Source organism: Myotis daubentonii, chromosome 11 (genome assembly GCF_963259705.1).
Source record: "Myotis daubentonii chromosome 11, mMyoDau2.1, whole genome shotgun sequence".
NCBI classification, from domain to species: Eukaryota; Metazoa; Chordata; class Mammalia; order Chiroptera; family Vespertilionidae; genus Myotis; species Myotis daubentonii.
The window spans coordinates 51,897,920-51,910,898 of NC_081850.1; the positions used below are offsets into that span (position 1 = coordinate 51,897,920).

At 44.4% G+C, this 12,979-nt stretch overlaps 1 protein-coding gene across 3 annotated transcripts in view; it reads right to left on the bottom strand.

The window, feature by feature from the left end:
- Positions 1 to 12,979, bottom strand: part of KIF24 (kinesin family member 24) — a 66,315-nt gene that overhangs the window by 11,685 nt on the left and 41,651 nt on the right. For 2 of the 3 annotated variants that reach the window (XM_059657162.1, XM_059657161.1), the window contains exons 7-8: positions 12,597 to 12,718; positions 11,677 to 11,782 (exon numbers count right to left, since the gene is read on the bottom strand). The exons of the other annotated variant lie outside the window; for it this stretch is intronic. In XM_059657162.1, the coding sequence (XP_059513145.1) occupies positions 11,677 to 11,782; positions 12,597 to 12,718 (228 nt within the window). The remainder of the gene's footprint in view (positions 1 to 11,676; positions 11,783 to 12,596; positions 12,719 to 12,979) is intronic. 3 annotated transcript variants of the gene reach the window in all.

Sequence of the window (12,979 nt, forward strand, 5' to 3'; positions counted from 1 at the left end):
ATCGAGGCTAAAAGGCAGTAAATGAAAAGGAAAGGAGGCAAGAGAATGGAAGGAATCCCTTGGAAGTGCCAGTGCTGGGAGTTCACCAAGAACAGGTAAGTAGCTTTGTTATGGCTGTTCTTGGTTGCAACCATAGATGCCTGCAGCTAGCCCCTCTCTATCAAAGAAGCTGCAGGGTATAAGAAAATAGAAGGGAGTTTCAATGTCCCCTTTTATTGCAAATCAATTCAATATCCCCAAACTTTAGCACTGGGAAGAATCTTCAGAATGGATGAACAGATAACCAAACCATGCCCCTGAGTTCCACCTGCCCCTTAAATATTCAAGTCTAAGTGTGGCCACCAAGCCCTATGAGTCTTTGAGAAATGGAAAGTAGATTTTACTAAACACTGAGACTATCCAAGGGAAATAAGAAAGAAACAAGGGGCACCTTTGTGCATCTCACGGAATACAAGCTTTTTACCGTATTCTAAATGGCTTGTTCCCAGGCCGCCTTACATGCTATTGCCCATGTGAGAGGCATAGTCAAGCCCCAAAGGGTTGTATGATTTCATAGATACTCCTTCCCAGTTTATAGTTGATTCCTGGGCCATAGTTTAAAAATTTGTTTTAAATTGATTTTTAGAGAGAGGGAGGAAGGGAGAGGGATAGAAAGAAACAAACATTGAGGAGAGAGGATCATCATCCATCAGCTACCTCCTGCACACTTCCTACTAGGGAGCGAGCCCACAAACTGGGCATGTGCCCTGACCAGGAATCGAATCAGGAACCTCTTGTTCCTGTGTCAATGCTCAACCACTGAGCCACACTGGCTGGGATGGACCATAGTTTTAAATATGAGAATCACAGATTTCTAGCTGGAGACTGTGGACCCTTGACTATTTACTTAATCCACCTGAGCCTCAGAATCCTGAACAGAGTTGTGAAGACTAAACTGACTAGCATATAGTAAGTGCTTAAAATGTATTGGTTCTGGGGTTCCTTGGAGAAATAGTTGACTTCATTAGGGCTAGGAAAGCACAAGGTAAGAGTGTGACATCTTGTAGTACCAAAAGGCAAGAAGATGCTCAAATAATGATGGGGCATGTCAAAAGGATACAGGAGCCAATTTGAAAAAATTCCCAATAGTCAAATCTGGGACAATTTGAACAACAAAATAAATAATGATAAAAATGGATTATAATCTAGCAATAAAAAAATCCATTTACTGTTATAAGTAATCTATCCTATCTAATAAAAGAGAAACATGGTAATTAGCGTACAACCACTACCCTTCCCATTGGCTAATCAGGGCGATATGCAAATTAACTGCCAGCCAAGATGGCGGCCGGCAGCCAGGCAGCTGGAAGCTAACATGAGGCTTGCTTGCTTCAGTGACGGAGGACTCCAACGTTCCCCGCCAGCCTTGCCGGCCTCTGAGCTTGCAGTTTGAAACATTGTAACAAATATAGAAGCTAAACAAAACCCCAGAAACCAGCTTTCAGCCTGCCGGGATCTCAGAGCTGGAGTTGATACTGTGTTTCGATTGTAGAACCCAAACAAACCAGATACCTGCTTTCAGCAGCGAGGCCTAAGAGCTGGAGCCAGTTCTAAAGCTGGCCCAGAATAAAAAAAAGAAAAAGAAAAAGAAAAAAAGGAGCAGTTGGGAGCTTCAGTCACCCGCCAGCCTGAAAACAGCCCTCAGCCCCTCACCCAGACTGGCCAGGCATCCCAGTGGGGACTCCCACCCTGAAGGGTGTGTGACCAGCTGCAAACAGCCATCATCCCCTCACCCAGGCTGGCCAGGCAACCCAGTGGGGACCCCCACACTGAAGGGTGTGTGACCAGCTGCAAACAGCCATCATCCCCTCACCCAGGCTGGCCAGGCACCCCAGTGGGGACCCCCACCCTGAAGGGTGTGTGACCAGCTGCAAACAGCCATCATCCCCTCACCCAGGCTGGCCAGGCACCCCAGTGGGGACCCCTACCCTGATTCAGGACACCCTTCAGGGCAAACCAGCCGGCCCCCACCCATGCACCAGGCCTCTACCCTATACAGTAAAAGGGTAATATGCCTCCCAGCACCGGGATCAGCGGAGCCGCAAGGCCTCCTGTCACCGGGATCAGCGTGACAGGGGGAGCGCCCAAACCCCCTGATCGACCTGCGGCTCTGTGTGTGACAGGGGGTGGGGCCACAACCTCCCTATCCGCCCTGCTCTGTTTGTGACAGGGGAAGGCCCTCCAACCCCCTGATCAGCCCTGCTCTGTGCCTGATAGGGGGAAGCTCCCCAACCCCCTGATCACCCTGCGGCTCTGTGTGTGACAGGGTGTGGCGCCCCAACCGCCCCCCTCCCCCAACGGGCCCTGCTCTGAGTGTGACGGGGTAGAACCATAACCTCCCCATCGGCCCTGCCCTGAGTGTGACAGTGGCGGCGCCCCAACCCCCTGATCGGCCCTGCTCTGTGGGTGATAGAGGGCGGCGCCCCAACCCCCGATCCGCCCTGCTCTGTGTGTGACAGGGGGTGGTGCCCCAACTCCCCTATCGGCCCTACTCTGTGAGTGACGGGGGGAGCTCCTCAACTCCCTGATCGGCCCTGCTCTGTGCGTGACAGGGTACGGAGCCCCAACCCCACTGATGGGCCCTGCTCTGTGCGTGACAGGGGGGAGCTCCCCAACCCCCTGATTGACCCTGCTCTGTGCATGACAGGGTACAGAGCCCCAACCCCCGATTGGCCCTGCTCTGTGCGTGACAGGGGGCGGCGCTGCAACCTCCCCATCGACTCTGCCTTGAGTGTGACAGGGTGCGGTGCCCCAACCCCCCTATCGGCCCTACCCTGAGTGTGACTGAGGGTGGCATCGCAACCTCCCAATCCACCCTGCTCTGTGCATGACAGGGGGCGGCGCCCCAACTCCCCAATCGGCCCTGCTCTGAGCCCGACCAGGGGCTGCACCTAGGGATTGGGCCTGCCCTCTGCCACTCGGGAGCAGGCCTAAGCCAGCAGGGCGTTATCTCCCAAGGGGTCCCAGATTGCGAGAGGGCACAGGCCGGGCTGAGGGACCCCCCTTCCCCCCCCCCCAAGTGCACAAATTTTTGTGCACTGGGCCTCTAGTCTATATATAAAAGGCTAATATGCCAAGTGTCTGACCATCCGACCAGTCGCTATGATGTGCACTGACCACCAGGGGGCAGACGCTCAACGCAGGAGCTGCTGTGATGCACACTGGCCATTTACAGAGAAACGGCACTGTGGATCTGGCTCCCACAAAGCAACACTCGGCTTTCCCCAGGTGGGACACAGGCCCCACCACCACCTCAGAGTGACACCCACCAAATTGCAGCTGACGCCGAGACCCCATGGTGTAAAATGTGGCCCACAGCCCAGACCAGCCCAGCCCGAAAACAGTGGCTGTGGGTGCTGGGTAATGACGTCACATAGCAATGCCCAGCTTCCTCTCCCTAATGACTAGCCTTCTTGGAGTTTCTTCACAGAAGTCCTGGAGTAGGTAGGTAGGAGACTCGGTGGAATTCTATTTTCTTTTCATTAGCCAGAAAATGGAGATTTAGAAAACTTAGAAACTTGACCCAACTGAAAAGAAGTAAGAAATGGTGGACCTTGAAAATGACTTCAGGTTTTCTCACTGTGCAGAATATAGTCAAACACTGCTGCAGTTAAATATTTTACCCTTTGTTCTCCTTTCATGATCTATAATAATAATCTGTTTCATGTTGATATTTGCTGCTGTGTTGCTGACAATTACCTGAAAGAGAAGTTGGGGTGCTTCACTGGGTTGGAAAAAGTTTAGCTAAATCAGAAAGCGGGCCTAATTAAGCAAATTTATTCTATATCTATAAAAGGCTAAGCTGACTTGCACATGCGCGATACATATAAAGCTCTCGCTGGCGCCAATCGCACGCGTATGTCTTGATCTGTCAATGTTGATCGTGAAATAGGTTGACACTTCTATTATAGAGAAGGGACAAATAGCGATATTAAAATATTTCTTCTAATTAATTTCCTTTCAATGTTCATGAATTCGTGCACCAGGCCACTAGTATAATAAATAAATAAATTGGAAATAACAGCTCTTTCTTACAGCAAATCCAACTAATGAATGTAGAAAGAATAATGGGAATAGAGACTCCCATCAGGTAAACACCACAGTAAATGGATGCTAAAATTGGGCAGCAAAAGTGTGCCGTAAACAGAGTATTTGCATAGCTCCAAAATATCTTCCCATAATGTTAATTACAAAGGGAAAATTATACCCTTACAGTGGAAAAACTCAGCCCAAACCACCTTAATTAGGCTATCAAGGTTAACATCACCAGTAATAAGACATATTGACAACTAAAGGACTTGTATGCATGCATATAAGCATAACCAATGGACATAAGACACTGGGTGATAGGGGAGGCTAGGGGACTGTCTAGGGCGGGGGGATAAAATGGATACATATGTAATACCCTTTGTAATACTTTAAGCAATAAAAAAAAAAAAAAAAAGACATATTGACTTCACACACCACGTAATATGATACACTGAGAAGGATGCAACTTCAGTGGAATTCTTGCTAAAAATTCATTACCTTAATCTAATCATGATAAAACATCAGACAAACCCAAATTCAGAGACATTCTGCAAAACAACTGCCCAGCATTCTACAATGGTTTAAGGCCATGAATGACAAAAACTGAGAAACCTACAGAGAAATATGACAACTAAATGTATTACATATAGCATCCTGGACCTGAAAAAGAACGTTAGTGGTATTAGTGGTGAAATTCAAACAAGGTCTGTATATTAGTTAATAGTATTACAACAATGTTAGTTTCCTGATTTAGGATAATTTTACTATGTTATGTAAGATGCTAACATTAGAGAAGCTGGGTGAAGGAATGCTATGTATTTATTTTTGCAACTTTTTCTGTAAATCTAAAATTATTCTTTTTCTCACCTCTCTTAGCCTCCCAATTTATCCCTTATGTGGTCTGCAAATAATGTGCCTAGCTGGAGACTTCAGTTCTGATCAACAGGACTTAAATAATGGGGCACAGGCAACACTATTATAGCTGTGAAAAGTAACAAAGTTCTCTATAAACTGCTATGGAGTGAGCTCCAGGATATTGTTAAGTGAAAAAAGCAAAGTGCAGAACAGAATTTACAGTATGCTACCATTTTTTTCCTGAGAAAAAGGGGTGAATACAAACATATCCTCCTATATAATAAAAGCCTAATATGCTAAGTGTCCAGTTGACTGGTTGGCCATTCAACCAATCAAAGTGTCATATGCTAACGATATGCTAAGGCCACTCAACCGCTTACTTTGATGTGCACTGACCACCAGGGGCAGACAGTTGACCGATAGATTAGCTTGCTGCTGGGGTCTGGCTGACCGGGACTGAGTGATCAGCCAGAGGGCTAGACACACCCTGGAGCCCTCCAACCATCCCTCCCCGGCTGGCCAACCTCCCGGGGTCCCACCCCAGACTGATTGTGCACTGGTGGGGTCCCTCAGCTTGGCCTGTGCCCTCTCCCAATCCAGGACCCCTTGGGGGATGTTGGAGAGCCAGTTTCGGCCCGATCCTGCAGGCCAGGCCGCGGGACCCCACTGGGCCTCTATATATCTACACTAATAAAAGAGAAACATGGTAATTGGCGTACGACCGCTACCCTTTTCATTGGCTAATCAGCGAGATATGCAAATTAACTGTCAGCCAAGATAGCGGCCGGCAGCCAGGCAGCTTGAAACGAACATGAGGCTTGCTTGCCTCAGTGACAGAGGAAACCAATGTTCCCCGCCTGCGGCTGCAGGCCTCTGAGCCTGCAGTTTCAAACACTGTAACAAATACCGCCGGACTTCAGCCAGCAGATTCGCAACATTGTATGCAAAGGCCAGAAGCCTACTTTCAGGAGCGGAGGCCTAAGAGCTGGAGCCAAGCCTCAAGGTAAAGCTGGCCCAGAATAAAAAAAAAAAAAAGGAAAAAAGGAGCGTTTGGGAGTTCAGTCACCCCCAGCCTGAAAACAGCCCTCAGCCCCTCACCCAGACTGGCCAGGCACCCCAGTGGGGACCCCCACACTGAAGGGTGTGAGACCAGCTGCAAACAGCCATCATCCCCTCACCCAGGCTGGCCAGGCACCCCAGTGGGGACCCCTACCCTGATCCAGGACACCCTTCAGGGCAAACCAGCTGGCACCCACCCGTGCACCAGGCCTCTATTCTATATAGTAAAAGGGTAATATGCCTCCCGGCACCGGGATCAGCATGACAGGGGGCAGCGCCCAAACACCCTGATCGGCCCTGCTCTGTGTGTGACAGGGTGCGGCACTCCAACCTCCCCCACCCCCCGGGCCCTGCTCTGTGTGTGACGGGGTAGAGCCATAACCTCCCCATCAGCCCTGCCCTGAGTGTGACAGTGGCGGTGTCCCAACCCCCTGATCGGCCCTGCTCTGTGGGTGATAGAGGGTGGTGTCCCGCCCCCCCCCCGGCCCCCCACGGGCCCTGCTGTGTGTGTGACGGGGTAGAGCCATAACCTCCCCATCAGCCCTGTCCTGAGTGTGACAGTGGCGGCGCCCCAATCCCCTGATTGGCCCTGCTCTGTGGGTGATAGAGGGCGGCGCCCCAACCCACTGATCCACCCTATTCTGTGTGTGAAAGGGGACGGTGCCCCAACTCCCCTATCGGACCTACTCTGTGAGTGACAGGGGGAGCTCCTCAACCCCCTGATGGGCCCTGCTCTGTGCGTGACAGGAGGGAGCTCCCCAACCCCCTGATGGGCCCTGCTCTGTGCATGACAGGGTACGGAGTCTCAACCCCCCTGATGGGCCCTGCTCTGTGTGTGACAGGGGGTCGTGCCGCAACCTCCCCATCGACCCTGCCTTGAGTGTGACAGGGGGTGGTGCCCCAACCCCCCAATCGGCCCTGCTCTGAGCCCGACCAGGGGCTGCACCTAGGGACTGGGCCTGCCCTCTGCCACCCGGGAGCAGGCCTAAGCCAGTAGGTCGTTATCTCCCGAGGGGTCCCAGACTGCTAGAAGGCACAGGCCAGGCTGAGGGACCCCCCCCCTTCCCCCCGAGTGCACAAATTTTTGTGCACCGGGCCTCTAGTATAAATAATTATAAAAAAGGAGGAAAATAAGAGCTGAGGGGACGGGGTGGACACTAGACTTCTCTGAACGCGGCTTGTTTTATAATTTCTACTTTAACTGGATATGAAACTGATAAGCTTAAACACAGAGAAGAATTATTCCAAGTGACTTCCCAACACAATATTATGATTATATATCCCCAGTGGGATACAACCTACGGATAAAAAGGAAACTGCAAAGAAGTCTTAATCTGAATTCAATAATCATATTATGAGTAATAATAGCATTATTTTGAAATACATATATATTGAAGTAGAACAACTACACTGATTAATGTAAATTTAAGAATTCTAGCATAATAGAAAACGTAAAGAAATACAAATTTAAAACATTAAGCGAAAACTCTATAATCTTTTTTATTGCTACTTATCCTCGATATAGTTTTTAACTTTTTTCCAAGTGAAATTTACATTCAATATTACTTTATATTAGTTTCATGTATACAGCATAACAGACAATCATATACTTTACAAAGTGTTCTCCTTGATATTTCCAGTACCCACCTGGCACCATACGTAGTCATTACAATATCACTGACTATATTCCCTATGCTGTACTTTATATCCCTCTGAATATTTTTGAACTACCAATCTGTACTTCTTAATCCCTTCACCTTTTTCACTTAGTCCTCCCCTCTGGCAACCATGAGTCTGTTTTCTCTATCTATGAGTCTATTTCAATTTTGCTTGTTTTGCTTAGCATAATATCCTCTAGATTTGTTCAGGCTGTCACAAATGGTAAGATTTCATCCTTTTTATGGCTGAGTAATATTCCACTGTATATATGTACCATGATCTTTTTATTTTATTTAATTTTAAATCTATTTTATTGATTTTTTACAGAGAGGAAGGGAGAGGGATAGAGAGTTAGAAACATCCATGAGAGAGAAACATCCATCAGCTGCCTCCTGCACACTCCCTACTGGGGATGTGCTCGCAACCAAGGTACGTGCCCTTGACCGGAATCGAACCTGGGACCCTTGAGTCCGCAGGCCGACGCTCTATCCACTGAGCCAAACTGGTTAGGGCTACCATGACCTTTTTTAAACACTCACCTATGATGGACACTTGGGGTTGCTTCCATATCTTAGCTATATTGTAAATAACACTATAATGAACATAGGGGTGTATATATTCTTTCAAATTAGTGTTTTGGGAAAACCCTATAATCCCTGTTATATTTTTCTCTTTCAAAAAGATAATCTATTTCTTAGCTGTGTCCATCTTTTTAAAAAGATCTAGAAGCAAGGACTAACCCAATGGTAGTAAGCACCCGTAAATAGTCTCTAAATACCATTTCCCTCTAAAACACTGGGCTTGATGAATAAATGGCTGATTCAAACCTGGGGAAGGAAATGTACAAGATGAGCTTAGAACAGAAAGTCAAGAAGCTATCAGGGACTAGTAGGGTTGGGTCAAAGAAACACAGAAACATACTTGAAAAGGCTCCCACTAGCCAAAGATACACAATTTAAGCAGCAAGAGAATAATGATTATGATGAGTTTATAGTAATAAAAAAACCAACAAAAAAGTAAACGAAAACAAACTCATTGGTCATGTTTAGGTTCCCAGGATACCAACTCATTCTGAAAACTGGTGAATAAAGGCAAAAAATCTAGCATTTATCTTGCCTCCACTGTATGAACTATATTTCAGGATAATCAGATAGCTGAGGAAAAGTTCTTTCCAGCTAATAAATACAGAAAAAATACTAGAATTAGAATATCACCATTTTGTAATCCCTACTGAAACAATGGATATAAGTGATGAACATCAGTGGCTCTAAAGCTATTAGGTTAAAAAGGCTGATGACTAGAATAGAGAGCCCAGAAATTGGCCCGAACCAATATGCTCAATTAATATTTGACAAAGGAGGCAAGAACATACAATGGAGCCAAGATAGTCTCTTCAATAAATGGTGTTGGGAAAATTGGACAGATATATGCAAGAAAATGAAACTAGACCACCAACTTACACCATACACAAAAATAAACTCAAAATGGATAAAGGACTTAAATGTACGACGGGATACCATAAAAATTCTAGAAGAATCCAAAGGCAACAAAATCTCAGACATATGCCGAAGCAATTTCTTCACTGATACAGCTCCTAGGGCACTTGAAACTAAAGAAAAAATGAACAAATGGGACTACATCAAAATAAAAAGCTTCTGCACAGCAAAAGAAACCATCAACAAAACAACGAGAAAACCCACTGTGTGGGAAAACATATTTGCCAATGACATATCTGATAAGGGCCTAATCTCCAAAATTTATAGGGAACTCATACAACTTAACAAAAGGAAGATAAACAATCCAATCAAAAAATGGGCAAAGGACCTAAATAGACACCTTTCAAAAGAGGACATTCAGAAAGCCAACAGACATATGAACACATGCTCAAAGTCACTAATCACCCGAGAGATGCAAATCAAAACAACAATGAGGTACCATCTCACACCTGTCAGACTGGCTATCATCAACAAATCAACAAACGACAAGTGCTGGAGAGGATGTGGAGAAAAAGGAACACTTGTGCACTGCTGGTGGGAATGCAGACTGGTGCAGCCACTATGGAAGACAGTATGGAGTTTCCTTAAAAAACTGAAAATGGAACTCCCATTTGACCCTGTGATCCCACTTCTAGGAATATATCCCAAGAAACCAGAAACACCAATCAGAAAGGATATATGCACCCCTATGTTCATAGCAGCACAATTCACCATAGCTAAGATCTGGAAACAGCCTAAGTGCCCATCAGTAGATGAATGGATTAGAAAACTGTGGTACATCTACACGATGGAATGCTATGCTGCTGTAAAAAGGAAGGAACTCTTACCATTTGCAACGTCATGGATGGAACTGGAGAGCATTATGCTAAGTGAAATAAGCCAGTCAATAAAGGAAAAATACCACATGATCTCACTCATTCATGGACAATAGAGACCATTATAAACTTTTGAACAATAATAGATACAGAGGCAGAGCTGCCTCAAACAGATTGTCAAACTGCAGCGGGAAGGCTGGGGAGGGTTGGGGGGCAGGAGTTAGGGGGGTAAGAGATCAACTAAAGGACTTGTATGCATGCATATAAGCATAACCAATGGACATAAGACACTGGGGGATAGGGGAGGCTAGGGGACTGTCTAGGGTGGGGGGAAAAAATGGACACATATGTAATACCCTTTGTAATACTTTAAGCAATTAAAAAAAAAAAAAGGCTGATGGTAAATTTTATAATGGAGGAATTAGGCTGACAATACTTGAATCTTTCCTAATTCTTAAAATCACAAAAAGAAACAACCAGACATTCTGTACCTCTTAATGTGTTCCTTTAGGAAGTCTAAGAATGACCCATGAATTATTCCTGCTAAAACAATATAAAACCTAAATCTGATCAATCCTCTAGTTCAGCACTTTCACAAGAGAAATGTGAGCTACAACTATAAAACATATGTTATTTTAAATTTCTAATATCCACATTAATATATTTTAAATATAATATTAAATACATAATCTAATTATGTTTTAATCTAATTCATCCAAAAATATTATTTCAACATGTAATCAACATGAAAAAAAAAGAGCTATTTTATATGCTTCAAAATCCAGTGTGTATTCTACACTGAGTATATTTCAATTCAGACTCGCATTTCAAGTGCTCAGTGGCCACATATAACTTAGTGGCTGCATAGTGAGCAGCACAAATAGAGATCTTAACCACTTTACAGAAACGATAAAGGACATAGTACTATGTTACACATCCACATGGGGATGCAGTCAGCCTGATCCAGACTGTAGGAAATCTTGTAGGATAATGACCCAGTTTTCTTAAATGAATATATTGATATAAAAAGAGAGAGAGAGAGAAATAGAACTGATAATGAAATAAAAGAGACATATCAACCAAAGGATCTTGTTTGCATATTGATTTGAACAAACTATAAAAAGACATTTATGGGATAACTGAAGAAACTATACTACTTAATATAATGGATAATAGATAACATTAAACAATTATTTCTGTAGGTATGATACTTGTATAATTATATTAAAAATATTATCTCATAATACAATATTTGTGGAAAAATAACATGATGACAGGGCTTCATTTAAAATAATTCAACTAGGGAAAGGAAAGGTATTGGGTAGATTTTTCACATGTTGACGCTGGGTGACAAGTATTTGGGAGATCATTATACTATTTGTTCTAGTTTTATATGTTTGCAAAATTAATGTAATTTTAAAACTTGATGAGAGGGAGAAAGCTTAACTAAGTTAATCATTCGGTAATTTCAGAAGTACTTCTCTATTCCTAATTGGCAGGGAGTGACCAGAGGAAGAGAAGACAGAGAGAATAGGGAAGAGTTGCCTAGAATTGCTGAGGATCTGACTGGGCAGCCTCCATTTCCATTCTTGGAAATCACTGCCAGATAAAAGCATGCCCTTGCTCTGTTGATTCCATTCCACCCTCACCCACTCTGGCTGCATGTAAAGAATGGAAAAATCTCTCAAGAAGGATTTTTAGATGAAAGCTTTAGAACAACTTACAGCCAGAAGACTCTGGTTAATTTCTGCGCCTTCCATCTTTGTCTGTCTATCTGAGTCTCTGGCATCTGCTGCTCTTTCACTGCCAGCCAAGTCAATGAAAGAGATCCTAGAAAAAAGACACAGCAGGGATGATTTCTTTGGAGCTTTGGTTTATTTTTGTATCAGTCAGCATTTTGTGACAGCCGGAAGAAATTAACACTGGCCCATACTCAGGAAAAAACACACATTACTGTCAGCTTTCCAAAAATATTGCAAGATTCTGATCTGTCTGCTGCTGCTGGCACTGTTCAACCCGACACTTTCATTGGTTTTAATCATTCGTGAGAAAGTATGATTGAAATTAATAAAACATTCTTCCCATAAGGCTAAATGACCACAATGTAAATCACTTAGGGGACCACTTAGATAATTAAACAGAAACTTTTGTGGGCTGCTTTCCAGCCAAAAAAAAAAAGGAAGGAAGAAAGGGGAAAAAAAAAAGACTCATTACTCAGAGGTGAGATAGGCTCATCCATCAGTGTGGCAGAGTTTGCTAAGATAGCACCAGAGAAGCAATGAATGTACCCAATTGTCTTATGGTTTCTTTCAAGAAGGATGGATTAATTTTCCTTTTTCTTTTTTCGGCCTGTAAGCTCTCTGAGATGCATTCTCTGCTATTCCTCTGCTGATACCATGTTTCACGTTAGAAGCAATCAATGTTCCTTTTAATAACTTAGAGTTGACCAACAATAGGCCATTACTTCATGATTAATCAACTGATGGCACTTCAGTATAATGATTTATTTCAGGGCTAACAACTCTACTCTAGCCTTGAAATAAAGAACTCTGTGGTGGCATGGTGTCCTGTTGTTGATAACACATATTTCAAAGTCACATTAGGAAAAGGCAGACAATGCAATTCCTGAATATTTCCAGCTCACCTGCCAAATGTTCTCTTGGCTGAATCTTTAATCTGAATTTGGATGATAGCATGAGAGCGGGAGGAGTCTGCATTAACTCCAGTGGCCCCAGTGCTGCGCTCCTTACTGCCCTTCAGAATCACCTAAAAAATAAAGTCCATAGAGTGACTTCCCCAAGGAGTAGACAAAGCCCTCTGGCTCCCAGGAGTGGGCTGAATGCAACAGAGACCAGGCATCTAACTTTGTCAGTACACTGCAGTTTCCCCCCTTCATGTTGAAAGGGACCCAAACACTAAATCATACAGAGTAAGTACCCAACAGCAATGAAAATAACGTGGAATACTAATATTGGGGAGAACATTCAATAGCTTGAAAGCTCTTGATCTCATATATTTTAATATCTT